Raw genomic sequence first — 23440 nt, 5'->3', positions numbered from 1 at the left:
TGATTTTACCTCGATATAATCTATTTAACACTAGAACTACCGAGTTAAAATCTAACATGAAATAGGAATTTTGAAATGAAATTGTAAAAGCAGTCATTTTTATTGGTCTGGTAGTTCTAGTGTTAGCTAAAATTCAAAACCTAAGATCACAAGTCAATTATGTAGAACTTGATTTAAACTTGTATCCTTTCAACTGGTAAAAAAAAAAAAAAAAACTGCAGTCAACAAAATTTAAATTGCTAAGCCAGATGAGCAATAATTCCAGAGCAATTAGATCATTGTCTCCTTGTTTCAATTTGATTTCCGAAAAGTTATCAGTACTTAAACTTTCGGTATAATTGTATTTGCAGTTGTCCATTTCATTTTTTCTTTCTCTCTCGTTATTCAGAAAACATTGTTTTCATAAAATTCAATCGAATGAACACGGAAAACAGGCTTTGATTTTTCATCTCTGTTATGCGTGAACCCTTTTAAAAATTGCAAATTACTATTGAGTTCACTAATTCTTGCACAAATTGTGAAATCAACTTTTTATATTTTCAAATTGTACACCAACTCCATTCCATTGACCCGCAACAGTTTCGATTACCTATCTCAAAAATCTCCTCAGTTATTTTTAGACAGTAAAATATAGTACGGCCTACTGCTGGATGCATAACGTATTACGCAATTGTACAAATTCATTTGATTACGTATTTCTTTGTCTTGTTTTTGTTTTTTTTTTCTATTTTTTACATTCTTATTTAAGAAAAGACAAGTTTAGGAAAATATTCTTTGGTTTTCTCTTTCGTCTAGCTGTGATTACAGATTCCATCTGTCTGCCGTTTGAACGTAAACTAGCTCCTCACCTCTAAGAACGCGAATTCGTTACGGATACACTCGGCCGCAGTGATTCTGAGACGTCTAATTATTTCTACGAGTCGGTTAAGTTGGCAATGCATAATCAGTCCGCAGCGCCACCGCCGGCCGGCCGCGAAACTATCCGAATCATTGTAAACATAACATAACCCATGACTTACAAATTTTTTATTTTTGACTTAGATTATTAAAATGTTTTCTCTGTTTCATACACGTGTAATCGAATTTTGTATTTTTTGGTTAGATTCGACAGTTATAGAGTACATTACATTTACAAATATTGAGCCTGAAACCTGTTCTGTAACCGACAAGCGGTGGCGCTGCAGTCTGATTCTGCCGTGCCAACGTAAAGAACTCGTCGAGGATATTGTAATCACTGTGTTTTCATTTCTTCACTCCGTTTCATAATCACTGCTGCCAACTGTCGTCAATTCTTTGCTGTTGCATGAAGGATCGAAGACAAGATGAAGGCAGGCCGTACTAAAGCCGTATCTAATATCTTACATATTCCTGATTCATCAGCTGTTAAATTGATCATCGTAATTGAAGAAAACTAATTATAAGATGTACAAACAGCAGACGATACCAGCAATGAAATATACATAGATATTTATGCTTGCATAATGTATGTATAATGTAAGATTTGTGGCGAATTTAGGAATTTATATTATCATCTTAAGATATAATTTCATTTACACACGTTATGTTAGCCGTAACTGCATGGGTACGACATTCGTAAATATATACATTAAAACGTACTTATGTCCATGTATACCATATATGTATAATATATAAATATACTTTTTTTTTTCAAACATGTTACACACCGTCAGTAATTTGAATATTATTTATCTATATATGTGTCGAATTGTCAGACAAAATTTGATATGTTTTAATAACGGTCATCGCAGTCCAACTAGATTATACGGTTTTCAATTATTATTTGAACAGGTGCGAATAATGCAATTATAAATTCTAGTAGAAGCCATATTTGCTTCGCGATGACAGTTTCAAATTCCTTAATTTCTTTTGATCGTTACTTCTTTTTAATACAATATGTGTTTTTGTGTATGGTTGTTTTTGTTTCGTTTATTCTTAATTCTTTTTTTTTTCTTCTGCAATAGCATTCGCGAAAGAGTGACTAGAGTGAGGAGATTTTTCTACGTGTACGCCGTCTTTGTCAAGCCGTACACATAATCGATTGTCAAACACAATCTCCGCTTTTTTTTTTAGTTTTTTTTTTGTTTTTTATTCGATTAGTCTTATTGTTATAACTTCAGTATGTTATGTATATATACATACACTACGTATATATTTCCGGATAAATATACACTTGTATATACACACATATATGTATATATATATATATATATGTATATTTCTATTTGTTTTATATATGTATCTGTATATGTAGGGAATTCAATGCGAAACCCTACCAACATCTGACCCTCATCATTTTTGATTTTGTTCAAAATAATTTCAGCAATTTTCACAAATCTGAAACAATACCTTGAATTTTTTCGGATTTTTTAATGAACCGATTGATTATTTATAAGTACTGAGAGTGACTTTGAAAAGGACCTTATTTAAAATTATCAAAAAATTTGCAAAAACTGTATTTTCCTTTCCAAATATCTCAAGACTGGGCCCGTGATGGACTGATTCCTTGTTAATTTTTTTTAGCACATTCAATTTCTTGATCAACTAAAACGTTGTTTGAACGGTTTGAAAATTCTCTGGAAATTCTCAAAACTTTTATTTTTCAGTTAGAACATTTCTAGACCGGTTTCATTATGAAGGTGATGAGAAAAGTTCAATGCGCCAAAAAAGAGACAAAAACCGCTCCATATTGAAAAATGTCTAGAATATTTCTAACAATAAGTGAAAAATAAAAGTTCCAAGAATTTTTTGGGAAATTTTCAGACCGTTCAAACAATGTTGCAGCTAAGCAAAAAGATTAAAAGTGTTAGAAACAAATGGGAAAAAATGGGAGAAATGGGAATTCAAGCTCGGTCTTGAAATGTTTAAAATATAAAATACAGTTTCAGAGAACGTTTCAAGAATTTTAAAAAAGTTCCTTGTCAAAATTGCTTTAAATATTTGTAAGTAATTAAGCAGTTGAATAAAAAAATCTGAAACAATTCCGGGTACTGTATCAGAGTTAGGAAAATTACAGAAAAAGTTTTAAACACAATCGGAAATAACGAGGATCGGAAGTTGGTCGATTTCGCATGGAATTACCCATATACAGAGTGAATATCTAACGACAGAATGTTCCGTCATCTGCTACAGTTTAATGCACATGCGTTACAATCCTAAAGCAGTTATTTGCCAGGGCGACCAACAGTCATGAACATAATCTCAGAAATGTTAACAATTATCGCTAGCAGTTGCGTTCAATACTGATAGGTGTCAAAATTTTTGAGGTTACATACGTCGCGGTGAACTATCGTCTAAATTTATGACGGTTGGTCACCCTGGTAAACAACTGCACTCAGATTGTAGCGCATGCGAATTCAACCACAGCAGACGACGGACCATTCCGTCCTTAGATAATAACTCTGCATATTCATACGTATATCTTCGTATATATAACTCGTGTAATAATACTGTCAGTTGAGCTACTGTTAACTGAAAACCAGTGGAAATATTCCGACTTTGAGTAATTTGATACAGAATAAATTCCTGACGACTGCATGTTCCGTCGTCATCTATAGCTTAATACGCATGCGCTGCAATCTGAGAGCAGTTGTTTGCCATGATGACCAACCGTCATAAGCGTAAACTCGAAAATTTTTCAGCTTTCGCTGGTAATTATGCTGATAACCGACAATTGTCAAAATTTTTAAGGTTACGTACGTCGCGACGAACTGTCCTTTGAATTTGTAACGGTTGGTCACCCTGGCAAAAAACTGCTCTCGGATTGTAGCACGTGCGTATTAAATTTTACCAAACTGCGATACGTGCAGTAGTTAGGAAATCACTCTGCTTAATCTACATATATGCTTATGTCTACACTCCACGCAAACCACGTAAATTATTCAAACACGATATATATTATCAAGACGCGCAATATAATTCATATCATATCCTATAACGGTATGTATATTAGGGTGGTCGTTAATCTTGTGTCCAAAAAAAACTTCAACTTGAAGCATCCCAAACTGATTGCAAATAATTTTAAAAAAACACATCCAAAGTTTCAGGATCTTCTGTCGATGAAAACGCGTTGAAGAAAAGCTTGGATACTTTCACTCACGCAAAACAATTCACTATCGGAGAAACTGATTCTAGCGTAAAAAAATAACTGTGATATGAGTAACATTTCTTTCTGTAGAAAAAAAATTCCATGAGAATATCGTGAGAATTTAAATTTTTTATTCGAAAATAAAATCAATTTGCGACTGAAATTTTTTTCTTTCCACAATTTTTGATCAATCTCTTCTGCAGAACACGATGGCGCGATGGCATGAAGAAACCACTTCTTTGAAATTTGCTTTAAGCAAATAAAACGTGTATTTTTTCATATTTGCAATAAATTTGAGCTGTGTCACTGATAAAAAAATTTCCGACCCCAAACAAAGGACTTTCCTCTGATGCACATATATGAGGTAACCCCCCCAAATTTTTTTTCATAGTGTATACGACGTAAATGTGTATCATTCATTACAGATAATTTTCGAATATCTATCGATCGAAAATATGTTAAATCACGAGATATTACACACCTATAATAGTTGCTCTCACTCTGCGACGGAGAAATTCCTTCCAATTACAATGATCAATTTATTTGAATCCGAAAGTTTACATTTAAACAACTGTTCTACAGAGATCGAAAACACAGACCACGCTTTCCCTGCATTTTTTCCATCATTTTTAATCTTATTTTCAAGCTTGGCAGAGATTGAAAATAATCATTATCGAACCTTGTTCAAAAATCGTCCACTGTTTGAAATATTATTGAATTAATAAAGGTTTGTCTTATTGCAGTGACTGGCCAATCTCGTAACTTGTATGTACCAGAATATTCTCACATTTTTCTATCGGCAATCTTCTCTAAAATTTCCTAACGATTTCAAGACACTGAGTTGAATCACTACCAACTGTAACAGTTGTATAGCCATTCTCCTCTTGTTCGAAACAACCCTTATAATTCGGAAAAAAACTTCAATACTGTTTCCCGTTTTTCTTTTTTTTTTTTTTTTGATTTGTTTTTTTCAATCCAGCATTCGTTCTGACTAAAAATGATGGGAAATACGGTCAATTGTCGGAGTAATCTTGAATTTCGAACAAGTTAAACAAAGTTTGAGTGATAAGCGATGAAAATATTTACGCTTTGTAGTATTCTTCAATCCGATATTATACGAATTGTTAGGAATAGTGTTTAAACAACACTCACACTAAGAATTAAAGTCGTCTTTACATATAACGTTTTTGTTTTTTCACATTCAAATCCCTATATCTATGATAGATGGAAAAAGTGTGAAATTTCTCCGCCTTGCAGAATGTCTCTATAATTCTACCCCTGAATTAATGGCTACGAATTCAACGTTTGAATTATCTTACGTGCCCCACATAATAATCAGGCATTTTTGGATATCCCCTTGACACGATTACCTTCAATTTATACTTAAGTTTACTTGGAACAAACCGGGCATATTTACTGCGAATACCCACGTCGATAAATTTTAACCATAATTGAAAATACGAATTCTAACCGCGTCTTCTGTAGTTCCCTTTGCTTTTGCTCCGTAATAACTCTTCTCAAATCTTTGATCCCACCGCGAGTGATCGCGGCAAATTTTTATTGTTTATTATTTGTATCTTATATTATAATGTATAGCGAGTAAAAGTTATACGCATGTAAGTACAGGTATATTGAAAATCACAGACAATCAATTAATCGATTAATTATGGAAAATAATTATTTTGTACGAAAAACAACGCCCTGATTTTAATGCGTTAGAATACGTCTCACGGGAATCTCCCAATCAGTTTTAACCAAGTTTAATTTTACGGCTGATCAAGCTGGTTATAAATCATGCTCGAGAAATTGTACCTACTTTACCTATGTATGTACATCTAGTATATGATTGTCGTACGCTCACTCGAAGTGGAACTGCCCGTCATTTGATCATCTCTTAAAAAAAATTCTGAACTCGGTTATTTCTCGAAAGAAATTCAATTTATTTATCACGGTGGAAACTTTCAGAATTTTATGACCAAATTACGCTTCGACGAGAAACTCGCACAAGATTTCTGAATCACTCAAATCGTTCGTTACGAATTCAGAAAAAAAAATACATTAAAAACTATAGATTTTTATCACAAATATTGGCAGAAGAAGCGAAAATACTTGTCTGAATAACTCGATTAATAATACCGTTGAGAAATTCATAAATCTTTTGCGAGATATCCTGCGGAGAATTTGACTGAACTAATTTTCATCAGGATACTCTCAGCTGCTGAAAAAAAAAATTACTGAAGAGTAACCTGCAGCAATGGATAAAATAAAAACAAAAAGAAAGAAAAAAAAAAAAAACAGATCCGATCATCGACCGATCACGCCCTGAGAAAATACATTTTACATTGTAATATATCTTGTTTCTATCGTGGCTCCTGATTCTCCCACTTCGAGAACCGTCGACACGTTGAATCTAGGATAAAAGTGCAGGACGAATTAGCAGATAATAGTGATAACGAGAGGTAAGTAGAAAATGGAATGCCGAGGGCTGGTTGAAGCCGAATTAATTCTTTGGCGGGGTCTGGCTTAGAGACGATGGGAGCCCGACGAAAGTGGAGCTGCTGAGCCTCGAGGTGCGGGGCTCGATCTCAAGGGACATTCGATACATGTCCTCCTCTTCGAGGAGCAGAGATGGGTCCAACAGGTAGTCGGTCACCTTCGTGATCACCTCGATCTTGTACGGCGTCTGCTGGAAGTGTCGTATCTCGCGGATAACGTGAGCGATCTGCGAAAAAGTATTCGACCAATTTGTAATTCACATCAGAAACAGCGACGAATTGGAACCCAAGAAAGTATACCGTGCATCGCTTCATATCATTGTCGTAGAATAGAACAACGGCATAAAGTTCAATCGTTGGTTAAGTTGGCATGGAATGCCCGATATTTGACCTCTGTTTACCCACCATTCGCATCTTCGAGAAATTCAGAAGACCGTCTTCGGTGAAGTTCGGCGTTCCCTCCTCGATGAAGGACAGATCTGTCAAGTAAAGGCCCAAGTAAGGGATGCAGGGTGGATCGCAACGATGCAAGGCGTCTCGGAGGTTTCTGAACCGGCCATCCGAAGAGACGATGGCCTGAAGTCGCTCGATGTTTTGCTTCGTCTGAAAATTGGTGCAGGGCTCACGGAAATTCAATGGAAGAAATTCGTTGAACAATGGTTGTGATTCGTGACGGGACTGAGACAGACTCGTTCAAGCTTGGTACGATTCAAACATATCGTTATTTTGTTGCATCGTTCATTCAAAGTCAGGATTTGAAAATGTTATCAAAAGGTGTCTCAAGCTCGCTTTGCTCGGTGACCAGAAATTTTCTCGCCTTACCGTCTTTGAGACCTTCTCCCAGGTCTTTTTGAGCCTATAAACACTGCTGTTGGTGAACGCTGCGCATATCTGAAGGACTCCATTGTAATTGTGAAGTACCCTGCTAATGCCGGCAACAGCGGCCCATTTCTCGATGGCCGCAACCCTGGAGGCCATGCTGGACCGCCGAATGATCTCGGACACGACGAGCTGGGAAAATTTGTTGAACCGTCTGGTCATCAGGATGATGTGCGGTGCCCGCGTCGCTTTGTCAGTCTTCATCCAAGCCTGGCCCAAGAATTCCCTGCAACGATTGTTCGTTGATTAGGAACCAGGTTATTCGTTTTTTCGAATGTACTTTTGACTCGATGCTTACTCGCTTGCAATCGCGACAAAGATCTGATGGTCCAGGTACGTCATCTGTTCGGCTATTTCCAGCGCCGACAGGGTCTCGATACTCTCTTCACTTGGTCTCTGAAAACAGAAAGCAGAAATTAAGAGGAAAAAAACCTGCCAAGTGGCTAAGAAACATCATTTTCTCTGTAGATAAGTCCATCCAGGATTGTAATCAGACCTCTCTGATTTCAAGCCAATGTACAACATTTTTATTCAAATGAACGAAAAAATCTGATCATTAAATGGAATGGGGATAGTAGTAGAGAGAATAAACTAGCCAAGAATGCTGAACTAAATTAGATGTAACTCGCTTGAGCTGTTTGTGAGATATTTAGGACCCAGCAAAGCATGCCGCAGAACGAAACAGGCACGTCTTAATCCATCCAAATTCACGCACCTTCGGTGGTGCGAGCAGCTTCTCCAAATTGACTTTGCTGCTCTCGGGTTCCTCCTTGGTGATGAGCCTGAGTAGTTGACTGGCAGCCTTGTGCTCGGCGGGCAGAAGGTTTGGGCTGTAAGTAATGTCGTCGAGGAACTCGATGGTCAGGTCCTTCAGTCGCTGGTCGAGCTCGAAGTCCTGGGCGTGCTTGGAGACCCAGTGCCTGAGAACGTTGAGGACGCGCATCGTCGCCGCCGTCGACATGACGGACTCCTTGCGTCTATTCGTCTCACGGCAGGACCCGCTTCTGACGCTTACGTCACCGACGCTACAGCGTCCCGGCGCCTTATCAGGTGGGTTGCTTGATGCTGAAGTAGCGATCGCGAAAGCCGCGGCTGCCGTTGAAGTGCTGCTCCTGTTATGCAAGATCATTGATTGATGGGTGAGTTAATACGGTTGAGGTGAGGGGTCTTCATCTTTCGACGATTTTATATACTTGTTCGATTAGTTGTTTATCTACTCTTGTTCTTCCGTTTGCTCGTTCTTTCAACTTATTCGATATAGGTAGCTACTTCATTCTTTCCAAGATGTACCAGGCTTATCGTCATTCTTCATCCAATAAACGAGCCCAGCGACCAAGCAAGCATGGTAACACTAAAACCGCAAGCGTTTATGGGTCGGGTTCTATAACGTATCATTCTAATAACCAGACTATTTGACCTTGGATCAATTATTCAACAATAATAATAATAATAATAATATATACATATACATCGATATTAGCCTGCTCGTTGTTTTCGAGCTTGTTATTTTTCCGATCCTCGTTATGAAGGAATTTATTATAAGCCAGATCAGCGGTAACCAACTTTACAGCCCCAAAAGTAGGCTATTATCGAAAGGCTACTTTGTTTCAAACCCTCAGTGACCAGTGAACCAGGGTCACCTTGATCATGTCACTTGGACACATCGTGCGTCCGTTTTAATCACTGACTAAAAACGAACTTCTGACCCAATTTGATACGTTTAAAGATGTTTCGGTCTCAAGAACTGCAGATTAAAAAATGATTGAAATTAAACAATTGTAAACTGGAAGCCTGGGGGATGCGAAAAAACTGCACGAAAGATGTGAATCTCTGTGTTTCAAAATGTTGAAGAAATGTTAATTTTCTTTATACAATGAATTAACTAGTTTGTTTCTTTTATTTCAATTGAAACTTGGTGAAAGCAAATCGTCTGTAAAAAATATTCTTGCAAAGTTAGACTCTTCGGCAAGTCAAGTGCTGACAGAAAAAATCAAAGAATTACTAAACGTTGAAATAAAGATTCCAGCAGAGATATCTGATATTTTTTCCGCACAGGTTAACGTTTATCGAAATGATTCAAAACTGTTAAACTAAGCAAAAAAATTATTCAATATCTCAGAAATAATGAATGTCAATCGTATATTTATAAGTTTCTCTTTTTAAATCTCCAACAGATATTTTGTACTGGATTATTTTCTTTTTTTTTTTTTTTGTTGGAGGAAACTTTCACCGGAGTTTATATAACTGGACTTTTGGAAGTGAACGATTAAAGAAAACCGTTTTGAAGATTCGAATGCAGGATATTTCGAATAAGTTTTTCAGTAAAAATCAACCTACATTGCGAATAACACCCAAAATACTGATACTATCTATTTATTTATCAATCTAGCTATATTAGGGTGGTTCTCATTTGACCGATGTCGGAATTTCAATTATACCGCCCCTCATTTGTTTCTGAATAAAAAAACGAAAATTACGAAGTGAATACGATTGTTCTAACTTGATCTTTACTATCCGCTGTAACTACGGGAAGTTTTCCATTGAAAATACACGTGATTTTCATGTGTTCTAATGTTATTATTTTACTGAAACATTTAATCTTTGACGAAAAAAATTAATTTTGTGTATAATTTACAGGGTACTTTCAAGGGGGAAAAAAAGAAAACATGTATTGTCCGTCCTAAGGCATTTTTACCCAGCTTAATTGAATATTTCACTTTTTTCAAATTAAAAGCGGATGATTGTTACCTAAATATCTTTTTGGTGACTTCGTTGAAACCTAAAATTCTTCATATTATATTTCTGGATAACCTGAATACGTAATAAGCGTCAGATATGACTGATATCTCGCTTTTTTCTCACCATTCTCAATTAAAACAAAGGAAAATATTGAAATAAGGATAATAAAATTGTCTTAGAATGGCCAATGCATTTTTATGTATTTTCCCGTTGAAAGTACTATCAATCCTCGTCAATTCCATATAAAATTAATTTATTTCGTCAAAGATTAGATGTTTTAGTAAAATAATAACAGCAGAGGATAAAAAATCACGTCTATTTTAAATTGAAAACTTCGCGTCGTTACAGTGGATAGTAAAAATGAAGTTACATAGGACATTTATATTTTGTTCAAAATTTTTGTTTTTTTTTTATTTAGAAACAAATAAGGGGTTGGCACCATAAAAATTAGATCATCGGGCGAGTAAGAACCACCCTAATCTATATACTAGCATAAGTTGCATCCTCTACGTTCGCTACCACATACGTACCATTTATTTGTATACAATTTAGTTCACGATTATATCTCTACAATTTTCATCGATCAATTCTTCTATCAAACATATGCGATCGTTTTCAAAAATGCTGACATTCTCGTTATTTTTATCAATTGATTCAGGTTCCCATAAATATCTAATTTCTTAATCATATTCCCCATATGCTGTTTCCGTAATTCTAGTCTATCTCCATCACGACGATGCGATAATACAGACAGGCGTCATTCTCAGCTCGTGCAAAAATCGCGACGATGAGGCAGAGATGCTTCGCTATTTGGAGGATATCATCTTCGGAACGCGCCAAGCGTACAGCTCAGTGGAAAATTATACGGGAATGAAAAAAAAGTAGAATCAGGGTTCAGAACGTGAAGCTGAGATTGATCGATTTGAGTCTTGTCGAATGAATTTTTCCTCGGCGTGGAAACAACTCGAATACCCATCAATTTCTAATGACTTCATCGTATCGTTTAAGGGGTGCATTTTTTCACTCAATATCTTTACCGCAGAAAATTATCGTTTCGATTGAATCCAACCTTCGTTAATGCTGTACGCTTACGCGTGGTTGAGTAGGCTTAACGATCTTGACATTGAATACATACTGCAGAAGAAGTCCAGGGTCCGTAATCATGCAGAGTTACAAACGTGCGAGATGAAAATAGTATTAATGACATTTCGAATGAGATTACTTACCACAAAGGTTCGTGTCCAATGCTATGAATGACGCAAAACACAACACACGAATATACAGTTTAATAGTAAAGAACATCGAAAATCATTCGTATATATCGGTATCGGTTAATGGTATTTACCGGATTGCGGTTAGTTGTTATAAATTTAGAAGAAGAAAAATAATTCACACGTTCACCAAAATTTTGCACACTTATGTCACAATATGCGTGATGCACTTGAGGCACTAAGCCTCGGAAGAATAACGGTTTCTTATACATCTTCTGCCACAGAGAAAACGCAAGAACTCGTAAATAAGCCAACAAAAAGCTACGATGGTGATTCTGTACGTGTATGTAACAGTATAACAATAATAGTAGTGATAATAATCGTTATCGTAATAATAATACAGTATATAATAATATGCGAATATATAAAGACGGCAGTGTAGAGATATATAATGATAGGTAGTATAGAATTTTAAACAACGGACACAAATCATCCATGCTCGACAGGTGGGTCAACTCTTTACGACATTCAACATTTAGTAGCGAGTTAAAAACTGGCAAAATTTTCTTTTATTCCACCGCGTATGGATGTATGTTATATGTATTGCAATGCGAATAGTCACTTTGTAAACTGCGGTCTATTTTCAAGCAGTATAAGTCGAGTAGGCACGATCACGATTTCAAAACTCCTGCGTGGTATTTTTTTTTTTTATGCTGATCGTTATAGTTTTCGAATTATCCTAGTAAATAAAATGGAATATTTAGAATTTGCTGATGGCAGTTTAACAAATGTCGCGCAAAAAAAGGAACATATATTCAAAAACTAAACTATTATACATTTCAGCACTGTTTAAGTTCACGAATAAAACCCGCCTTGTAACGTTCCTGAAAAATTTTCACTTTCAACAAACAAGCGCAGATCTAAAACATTCATCTTCGCGGTGTTCTTCGTTCAACTTTACTCAGATTTAGACGTATTAACTTCCAAAATTCTGTTTCGATAATTAAAACTGCATAGCAAAATATCAGCGTTAAATCTTGTAACTGAACAGACAGTCCCTAATTGTGTTCGTGTTTATCCGGCCTGCTCTACTAAAGCAAAAGCGTTAGTCACGTTTTTGTCGTCATAAGGTATACTCGAAAATCGCAATATTCGGTCAAAGCTTTCCTCAAACGATCGCAATTCTTTACGGCGGTAACGGCGATATTTTTTTTTTTTTAACGCGAATCTGTGTTTCCGATCACCTCACAAGAACCAAATGACATTAGAATTTACCGAGGAAACATGACGATTGCGATAATGTATCCTCTTATTTTTGGTTCAAATTCTTCTGCAAATATTCCCGAGAGGATAAAGAGCTGATAGGAGACAATGCGACCAACCTTCGTTGGCTCTTCCGAAAACTAGTAATCACAACTCCCGCCTTGCTCGAAATCTGCTGACTGTCGTGCTGGAAACTCGGCCTCTGGGATCCCGAGCCCATTTCGTTATCCTGTATCGATCGCCTCCCCATGAGATAATTCTGAAAGCAGATTTAGGAACAACGAGATAAGATTAACTAATCAACCTCTCGAAAGTGATAAGGCAAAATCAAACGAATAGATCGAAACCGTTCTTCCGAGTATTTTCTCGAAATCTAGAATATATTGCGAGTATTTTGATTGATATGATGATTTCATGATACATTTGATTTTGATGACCTCATAATTATCAACACAAAAAAAGAAAATTTTAAAATCTGAAAGGACTAGGATTCGAATTGAAAATCGATATGAACATCCAATAAGAACAGTACGATGCAAATTGAAATAACAAATGAGCAACAAATGTCAAACTCGCCCCTGTAATCGTCGAAATAGATCCACTCCGCATCGAAGCCGGAGGTGCGGAGGCGATCGACGCCCGGTGTTCCGAGTAGTGATGACTGTGATGATTGTGATGATTGTTATGCTGACAGTGGTGTTGATAAAGATCAGCCGGAGGGGTCGACTCTTCGTCAGTCCAGTTTGAGTCGTCTTTTTCCAAGCAGAACCGTCTGCCTCTCGGAGACTTTGGGGATTTTGAGGGACACTCGGACCGCATTGATGATTTCGGCGACGGTGGCGGAGGATCGTCGTAGGTGAATTGTACCTCTGTGAAATTGACGGATTTCAATATTTTGTACATTCCCAGAACGTCAATTAGTACACTGAGAGAAATTTTTAGTCCCGGTTACCGCTCGGTCCTCAACTATGTTCATTTTTTACCACAATCGAAAAATATAGTTCTAGGTACAAAATAAAAATTAGTTACCAGCTGTTACCGGAAAGTTTAGTATCCGTTACTATTCTTTCTCATTAGGATCACCGTTACTATATTTTCTTGTAACTGTTGAGAAAATTTAACGCTTGTGCAACGATAAATTGATGTTAAAGCCTTGTTTAATTAAAAAAGTAGAGTAAACCGAAAAAACTGATTTTGCGTTGCAAGAACCAAAAAAAGATCGACAATAGCGCAAAATGGTTGCGCGTACCTCGTTTTTCGCAATTCCAACAATATTCAAACAGTTTTTTCAACGATACTTGTATTACTGAATTTTTCTAGTTACTGTATGTACAACGAATTCATCTGTCGAAGAATTCAAAACCATTTCCGTGTCATAACTCGAAATCATTGCTGTAAAGTTCGACCGGTAGATTTAATTTCAAAACATTTCTTTAACATTCATTTTGTTTCAAGCTCCGAAAGTTGCGAATCAAAATTACTGGGTGAGAAGTGAATAAATTGTGCGTCCCTTGAATTTTTACGTTTTGGGGTATACTCAACACTTGTTTTCACTGCTCGACCATCGTTTAAATTGTCGTGACGACACAATTCTATCGTAATTATTCGAATCACTCACCATTTTTTGAGCATGACTCCGATGCCACCGGAGTGTCCGTCTCCTCTGACACTCCCCGAGAGTACATTCCACCCTCGTGGGAACTTGGGTCCGAACCTGAACCAGATCCTGACCCCGTTGATCCCACAAGAGTAACGGAACTAAGGTTGCTCGGGGAGGACGGTGCGCTTATCACCGTGATGTCTGAAACGTGCGATCATTGTTCAATGTTGAATGCGAACAAACCAGGGAACAGTTTGAACATCAATGAAACGAACATGAATTAAATGGGGATGAACATTTTTTATTTCATATCTCGACAGAATGTTCCGACAATTATGCCTCGGGTACTCGATGATGAATGGTTCACACCGTATGACTCGATAGTTAGAATAAGAGAAGAAACCACTTTAAAAATTCTCGAAAAATACTATTCCTGCCAATGATGGTGGACATGAATCAAACAACATTCCTACCATGTAATATTGAAACGAATCTGACCAATTTCGAATAACACAAACCAAGATATCGATAATTTGAGAAAAGGTTTTATAATCGTAACGTTTTTTCTGTTATCCTAACTTTGGATTCAAATGGTTGGCTCATTGATCCCAAAGACAATGTAACGGGCATTCTTGAAATGTTTCACAAATAGAATGAACTTTCTTAACTGCAAGGTCAATCTTTAATGTGTCAAAGAACCACTTCATTCCTTCTTCACCAAACCAAATTCCGTTGTCAACACTGTAATAATTCGAATACGCCCGCTAAATAAACACAACCAGAGCAGATGAGAATTGACCCATGGAGTGCGGGACACGTGGTGTGTGTCTTCACCAATTTCGAATATATTCATAAGAAGCAGAGCTCTTGGTCAAGGAGTCTCTTGGAGGAAGGAGGTACAAAAGTTCCCGTCTCCCATGATCGAACATGAGATACCGAAGATCGGCGAACGTCTTATCAAAGCAAAGTTACCATAAAAATAGATATTTAAAACTCAAACACTAAAAACTCCAAAATACATATCAAACTCAGAGAGAGACGATTTAAACGGAAGAAACAAAATAAACCAAGTGAAATCCAAGAGTAAAGTGCACCGATGAAAGATAATTACTTACAATTTCAACAATATACACCATTTTCAAGAATTTGCACACGGAATGAATGAATGATGGAATGGATGAACGAATAAATTTTAAACTTAAGAACGGCTCGTGTTTTATACATCGATATAGAAAAGGATTTGTGCTCCGTTCGTCGTACTTTATGAAATATGCGTGATGTTTATTCGTTAATTAAAAATAATTTTAAATATCAATATATTCTCACAACACCAACCTGTCAGGGTCTCTGCGCTGGACGAGACGGCGATGACTTTCGGAATCGTTAGGTGACTCCTGTCGTCTTCGGGATTGGTATCCACGCGTACGCTGACCCTGCGTGGGGTTGCCGGGGATTGCCTGCCAGACGAAGGTCCGGGGGATTGCAGGGTGGGACTGCGTCTGATTATCGGTGGAGCTTCCGAGATGAGTCCCAGGTGTTGGTCGTCTTCGACTGGACAGTAAGAATTGAGGTAACGATCGGCCAAGTTGCCGCCGGACTGAACGTCCGTAAGAAAAAAAAAAAATGATCAGACGAAATCACCCTCACAGCAAAGAAAAACTATCCGCAATGCTGAAGGCTTTTAGAAACTATTTTAGCTGTTTCAGTTTAAAGTGCCATCCCGTACTTTAGAAACGACTTTTCGCACTGCCGATAGTTCTTCCCGCTATGGGTATGCGGTTGCTTTGGTGTAATTCATGAGAATATCCATATATGCAATTTGACGAATAATGTGACGAAATTCGCTCGCAGCCCTTGCAATATTGTACTCGAGAAACGGAATTAAAATTTCGAGAAGGATTGGTACATTTTTTTGATATTAATTTATTGTGATTAATACCCTGCGTGTTCAAAGAAATTTTTTCAATTTTGCGTTTAGATTAAGATTCTTAACATTCTCATTTTGAGGAAAAGGGATCTTTCTTACGGTCTACTAAAGTCTACCAAGTAGTTGTCAAATTTCACAAGCATTCGATTCTGCAACGAATATTATTCTAAATCAAGCGTTTATTCACTTGATGACCAGAGAAAATATCAGATATTCCAAAAAATTTAACACTTTGTTTAAAATAAGTTCATCGCAAAATTCGTTACGGGCAATTTCTGAAACCTTGGTTAGATATTTATTGATCCTGTTCACGCGAACTCGCCGATGAATGCAAAATTAACTATAAATATCCTTTAATGAAAATGCTCCTTCGGCGTTTTCGAGGGAAACTAGAAAGGGACTACGACCGAGGTGAGGTGTAGCGATCATGACGAAATGGTATGATTGTTTACAATGCGATGCCGTTCGGACCACGTGCAAATCATTATTACACAGGCCAACAACCAAAAATCATCCCAAAATCAAGCACAGGTATCCTTGAATAAAATTTAGCCACCGCATCCGAATCCGACCGTGAGAACTACTTGAAGCTTTAACTTTTCTTTGCAATTTAGTTTGAAATCCGAAAAAAAATACGATCTATGAATTGTTTCATAGACTGTAATTGGACCCAGTATTTTAATAACGATTTCAAATAAACCTCAAATCTTGGCCCCAGTCATAACGTAAATTTCAAGATTAAAACAAACATTATTCCTCTTTTATTCTCCATAGTTATAGTCTCTCAAAAACAGTCAAAAACAGAATTTTTTGCGACTTGAACCTTGTTGGAATTGTGTAATCTGCGTTATTCCTGAATAATTTTCAAAACTGGGATGCATGTCTCGTAATTTCAAACTCCAATTATGAAGAACCAATTAAGACGCACTTGAAATGATTTAAATCCTGCGTCAAAAAATCTACCAAACGTTCAAATCGTTCTTCGGATGATTGTAAAGAATTTACGAGTATATTTTGTCAACCTGTGTGGCCGGAATAGGTACATTGCACTAACGTGGTTCGATACGAAACGAACATAATAATGCATAATTTCTAAAAAAAAATTCAAAATGAGGGCGATGAGAGGGAGCTCACGCTTTCGGTAGCCAGACCGCCAGTAGGCCTTTGTGTTGGAATTAAGGCCTCCTAGGTTGGAATCGTGGAGGATGTGGCCCCGCGCCCCTTGGCTATCGCTCACCTCAGACCCGTACCCTACACACGTATACACGATGCGGAATTACACAAAACTCGAGAGACATAAAAGAAAACGGTATAAAACAATCGTCAGGACTCATCGAGCTGCGGAGCATGGCGGCCATTGGTACCTGAAAGACATTCTCCTCGAAAAAATTTAATTGTAAGCCTGGTATTCCAAAAGTGTATAATCCTTTTAATCATGTAATAATCCTTAAAAAATTTTTTGCTATCGTTGTAAAAACTGTGTAAAAGTTCTTGTTTTAATCGACAAATGTACGAGTTCAATTGTAAGGTGTCTGTAATGTTTGGAAATTTTAACTGCTGTACGAATTCTACAATTTGACTCATTAATTCATCAAAACCGACAATGCACTGATACTTCGCTATGTCTGTTACATGGTTTTGTGGCGGCATAACGTTGATCGAGGTTTTTGTATAAAAACTATAGCTATGGAGATTTTTCATGCCTGTGATGTGCAGAGTTCAGTAAATTTCAGATTTTTTCCAGGATTATCACGGAACAGACAGACTGGACATCTTTCTAAGAACCTGTTTTACGGATATAAGAGGCCCGAAAACTTAGAAAAAGTGATTTTCAACCAAAACCAATAACTTTCTAACATCAACATAGGTGATGAACAGTCAAAACAACTTTTTGTAAAATCCAGAGACGAATACTTTCAGAATTCCTCACGTAACTTATACGTGCTATAAATGGATTAATTGTGACAAGCACTCAGATCAGACATCCAATCAGTATGTTCCTGGCTTCCATTACAGAGAATTTATATACTGGCAGATGTTCTTCAGCCTCTGGCCACCATGCGAGAATGTATCTGTAATTCGGTCTTTACGCAAAAGCGTCAATAACGCGCATTTCGCAAAATGAAACGATTTACCCGAGGTACAGAGATCAGTCACCGAGCCACACGAGATTATCTTACCGGATACTGAGCTTGCACCGCTTGTGCGTCTTGGACTGACGCTGTTTCGTCGACGTTCGTCGAGAGGCTGAAGAGGCGAGTCTCCCGAAGTGCTGCCCAGGACATCCAGGGACCTGGAATAAGGCAAAAGTTTCTTATTTGGAACATGGACTTCTATTCTTAAAACAACGATCGAAAGTAAAATGATCGCGTCGAAATTTTCACGGTTTTTTACGTTTAAATATTCAAGTATCGATATTTTACGTGAAAGGTTTAAAACATTGATAAAAAGAATCATTTACAACGTTGCAACAAAGTCGCCGAGCAGTGCTGGTTGCTTTTGCATTTGCACATGATTTCCTAAACTCTTTGCGTTTCGGATATTTATTCGTACATTGGAAGATAATTATTTTCCAGAAACGATTCACAAGTTGCCTGATAGTATCTTCGACTTCGAATCCACCATTTTCCTGATTAGTCGAAAGTGGAGAGCAAAAAAGACCCTCCGTCAATAGATTTTCATGAAAACATACCAATTTTTCACAATTTTGAATCCCCGTGTTGAATTCACTGTCTTATATACAATTCCACGTCTTTTAATAACTTTTGACGATTAAATTAACCCAAATATCTCTAAAAGCCAATTTTTACGAATAGTTGCCTACTTCTGGTAATTTTAATCAGTCGTTAAGCCTGTCATTTAGAATTTTGAAAATATTGAGAATTCATTCTTTTCGAAATTTGTAATCGACCAATCGAAAAACCTTTCGGAAATGGTTTTCGGGAAATTGGGACACATTCGTGAAGAAAAATCATCATTTAAATTGATCCGTTTTCGTTGATGGATTAAAAAACTATTCGCGATTCCTGATCTCGAAAAATTTCAAGAACGCCAATAAAAAAATCTAAAGCGATTTCTTGAAATATCAGGACCGCATCATTGCTTGGAAGAGGAATTGAAATTCAACTGTTCGAATATTGTTCAGATTTTACAGGAGATAAAAGATCATTTGCCTCGAAGGATCAAGCATAAAGAATTGAAGGTAGGAACTTACATGACGGATCCGGTTCCAATCTGACATTCGGGCGGCTCGCTGTTGTAGAAGACCTTCTTCAGGGCCTCGAGAACAGTGACGCCGTCGGTGAAGACGCGATAGGTGAGGAGGAAGGTGTTGAGGAAATCAATGCTGAGGAATCTGAGGTCGGTTAGTCGTTGCAGAAGACGTTCCGGAGTGGCGTAACGTATCTGAGGAACCTTGCAGGAGTTGAGGGTACGACTGAACCGGATGTCAACGTCGTCCTTGAAGAGCTTCGGGTCGTTCCGTATCGACTGCGGCATCGTGACGGAACTTGTGTCCGACAACGAACCGTGGAGAAGGTCATTGAAATGGACGTTATCCATGCATTGGCTGATGTCCGTTATCCAGGCGGCCTTTTCCTGAAATGGTGAAGAAAGCAAGGCAGCGGCGTTAGTCGTTTCAGAGGGAATCGTCGATGGAATTCAATCCATCGGGACCAGCGGCAATTCAAACCTTACCTGCATAGTAGGCGCTATCAAGTGAACCGAAACCTCCGGTCCACCGGATTTTACGTCCAGAATGATCTTGAAGTCTCGAGTTTGGAGCTGTGAGCTACCGCTTCCGCTGCCACTGCAGCTACTCTCACTGATGCCACTGGACAGGCTCGAGATCGAACACACCGACGACTCTGTTTCGGAAAATGAACGTTATGCGAATCGTTCGAAAGTTCGGAGAACAGTGGCCAATAGGTAATGAAATAACGGTGCTCACAGTCTTGAGCTTGCAAACTTTGCGATAGGTATTAAGGGAGGGGTTACAGCTTGGACAGTCTAAAATCACACCTATTTTTAGGATTTTTTTTTCAATATAATGAAATACTTGAAGAAATTTGAGTTTCAGGGCTTTATTATTTATAGATTCAAAAATTTTTTGGAATATTTTCATTGAAATTATCAACCTTATAAGCGGATGAAATACGAGTAAACGGCTGAAAAATTTGGTAACTTTTGGAAATTTATATCTTCACAACCAATTGTTCAATTCGATTGGGACTTATTTGACTAAAAAAAATTTAAATTCAGCTTCACTTGTATATTTTTTCATTAGAATAAATTAACAGAAGCATTCTTTTCTACCATGACGTCAACGATTTTACTCGAAGACATGTTTAATAACGGTGCCCACGTTTTCTCGAAAATGTCGAAAACAATTTTCTTCAAATTTGGCAATACTATTCTTGGATAATTTACCCTCTCTGCCACGACACCTCGATAGGTTGACCACCTGGTTAGTTGAATGAATTTTGAACCAAAAGTCAAATTTCAGCTTCAAACAATCACCATTTAGTAGGAAAAAAAAAATGGATCATGGGAAAGAGGATAAACTATCCAAGAATGTTGTTTCCAAATTTCAAGTGAATCTGAATTATTTTCGAGATGTCATGAGCACAGCAATGTATATCGACATCCAAACCTCTAATTAATTCTTTTGAATAAAACGAACCTCAATCAAATAGAATAATGGATTGTTGAGTTATCAACTCTCAAAAGTCACCTAGTTATTGAGGCATCTTATACTAGTATATTTCCCTCAAAAATCAAACGTGCAAGGTGACCACCTTGCCTCAATTATTTGGTACTATTCTCTAATCACGTTAGACGATAGTGTTTTGATTACTTCAAAAACGGATCATCATACATTAAAACATCATTCCAATCTGCTTCTGAAAACTACAATAAACCAAAATTCTTTTCCCTCAAGGTTGGTCTAGAGTAATGAAAATATCACAAATACGAAAGAGTTTTGAAAGACATTCAGAGCACCTTCAAGAGCAGGATTTCTGTCATGTCAGCTCACCGTCATCGTCGACGACACCCTGGTCGCTCGGGTCCTCTATTAGAAGAGCATCGGCAAGTGGAATCTTGCCGACTTCAGGTACGAGATGAAGACGTCCGCCGCTGGACTGGCGCGTGGTGAGGATCAGGTGATTCGAGAACAGGAAACACTGTCTGAGAGCCTCCTTGTCGCCGCCACCCCAATTCCCTCCGAAGGTCGTGCTCAGCCTGCTCCGTGCCCCACGTGGCTTCTCGCCCAGTATCTGGACTAGGGAGCCTGCAAGACGCCGACTCACGATTAGAAACCCGGACTCATTCCAGTCAGTTTGTTGACAAACAGAGAAAACGGTAAACCACAATATCTGCGAGCCACGAGTGAAGCGAGAAATCTAAAGTAATGTTGGTTTCGCGTGTTGGAAGGCCACAAATTGGTACTTCGAATCTTCGTCACCATACAAAATGCAAATTGCATACGTTCTTTCGCGTTCTTACGATCAGGGTCACCGGAGCGGTTGTTAAATGCAGTGGATCAAGTCTACCGACGGGGTAGACTGGCAAAAATATGGCGTCAGTGCCGCCAATTAATTAGCTTCATCGGGACTAGAAATGATTTTAAAGAGTCCATAGTCAAGGTTTCGTGGAGTGGAGGACGATGCTCTAGTCTCAAATAGTGACAAATCCTGAGGGAATGTGATTCAAACCCACTGTTAAAAACGGTGTTCAATTTGGCCTGACCACAACGGCTTGGAAGTTGATCCCGCGAACCATAAGTGGTCCTTCGGTATTTGGTCCCAGTATGTTGCTATTCAAAGCACTGTGAAGAACGTGACGGTATGGTCCTTTTTCGAAACGCTAAATAAACGAGGTCTCCTCGGTGTTGACCCGAGGTGAAAAACACACTCCCGGCGATATCACAATGTAACGTACATATCACGATAATGATTAAGTATCAAAATGGCAACTAAGTCAAGGCGTTGTTTTTGTCCGCCAGCCACCCAGACGCTCGGTTCGAACCCAGACGTTTGAAGTTCGCCGTAAAACGACTCAACCGCGCGCCGATTCGAAGTTACCAGTTTTCAAATCAAGGGATACGATCGGCCGGGGTAAATTTCGGCCAAAAATTAAAACCCCGAAACTTGGCACGATGCGAGTTTTTTTCAAGGGCAGATAGGCGCCTGACGTTTGCATGGAAGCCATGTGACGCGCGATCACGCGTCCAAGAGGAAACGAACCCGCGGCGCCGACGCGGATGGCGAGTCGAGTGCGCCTGCGAGAAACACCATCGATTTGAACGAGGCACAGCGAGATTTGCGCAAACGCACTTTTGTCCCGCCTTCGAGTTGTACGAAATTGAAAAACGGTTACCGACTGTTGCTAAAACAGAATTCTCCACCTCCGGTACGTCGCTTCGATATCGCGACGCCTTCGGCGAAGTTGGGGGTGGACTTCGGAGGTTGAACGTCAGGGTGCAACGTTCTTTGTTACATTGACCTCGTTCTGAGGGTCAAGGCATTTATAACGCTTCGAATGAAGAAATTTGATTGGGCAAAAGCCGAATGATTATAAAAAATGTGGATTCATTTGTTAATAACAAACGATAAAAATCGAAGTTTTCTTTCGCCGAGTGATCATTTTCCCAATTACAATCTTTTTTTCTTTTTATAGCAGCCGGTCATTTTATTGAACATGTTATAATCAAAGATATGGCCAAATTTCAAGTCAATCGGACGAATAGATTTTGAGATTCGATTCAAGTCGTTGATACACACCGTGACCGAATATCTTTTTAGTATTAACAATAAGTCTTGTAAATATTGTTTAATAAAAAAAAATCAAACTTTAGAAAACTTTGTATTAACTTCGTGTAAAAATCCGGCTTTGTCCGTCTATTACTCACGTAAAACAATATTTGGAAAATCGATATGTTTTTTTCAACCAAATCCTTTTGCTAGTGCCTGAAGGATTCGTCGAAGTTGTAGTCAAGACAAATTAATGTCGAAAATACGGTGAAATGAAGTACAAAAGCTGCGACCAAGGTCAATCTAGCTCAATATGATTGAAAACAGATACTCCTTAACGTAGAGAAAAATTTGAAAAACAAGAATTCCGATTAAGAAACTTTTATTATTTATCGCTACTTGGAGTTATTAGATCAAAATATAATTCTTCGACAGATTTCAATGACATACGGCCTACCTTAATTCAAGT

At 37.9% G+C, this 23440-nt stretch overlaps 1 protein-coding gene across 1 annotated transcript in view; it reads right to left on the bottom strand.

The window, feature by feature from the left end:
- Positions 1–654: 654 nt before the first annotated feature.
- LOC124214303 (ras-specific guanine nucleotide-releasing factor 1) overlaps positions 655–23440 on the bottom strand; it is a 111175-nt gene continuing 88389 nt past the window's right edge. Inside the window, exons 12-26 of the mRNA XM_069134425.1 lie at positions 21255–21509; positions 19916–20085; positions 19434–19816; positions 18400–18512; positions 17354–17470; positions 15628–15843; positions 14311–14493; positions 13269–13561; positions 12812–12951; positions 11445–11465; positions 8195–8591; positions 7778–7875; positions 7423–7705; positions 7006–7203; positions 655–6827 (exon numbers count right to left, since the gene is read on the bottom strand). Coding sequence (XP_068990526.1) covers positions 6606–6827; positions 7006–7203; positions 7423–7705; positions 7778–7875; positions 8195–8591; positions 11445–11465; positions 12812–12951; positions 13269–13561; positions 14311–14493; positions 15628–15843; positions 17354–17470; positions 18400–18512; positions 19434–19816; positions 19916–20085; positions 21255–21509 — 3089 coding nt within the window. The 3' untranslated portion in view covers positions 655–6605. The remainder of the gene's footprint in view (positions 6828–7005; positions 7204–7422; positions 7706–7777; positions 7876–8194; positions 8592–11444; positions 11466–12811; positions 12952–13268; positions 13562–14310; positions 14494–15627; positions 15844–17353; positions 17471–18399; positions 18513–19433; positions 19817–19915; positions 20086–21254; positions 21510–23440) is intronic.

The sequence above is a fragment of the Neodiprion pinetum genome, chromosome 3, assembly GCF_021155775.2.
Source record: "Neodiprion pinetum isolate iyNeoPine1 chromosome 3, iyNeoPine1.2, whole genome shotgun sequence".
Taxonomy (NCBI): Eukaryota; Metazoa; Arthropoda; class Insecta; order Hymenoptera; family Diprionidae; genus Neodiprion; species Neodiprion pinetum.
This window is presented reverse-complemented; position numbering and strand designations above follow the sequence as displayed.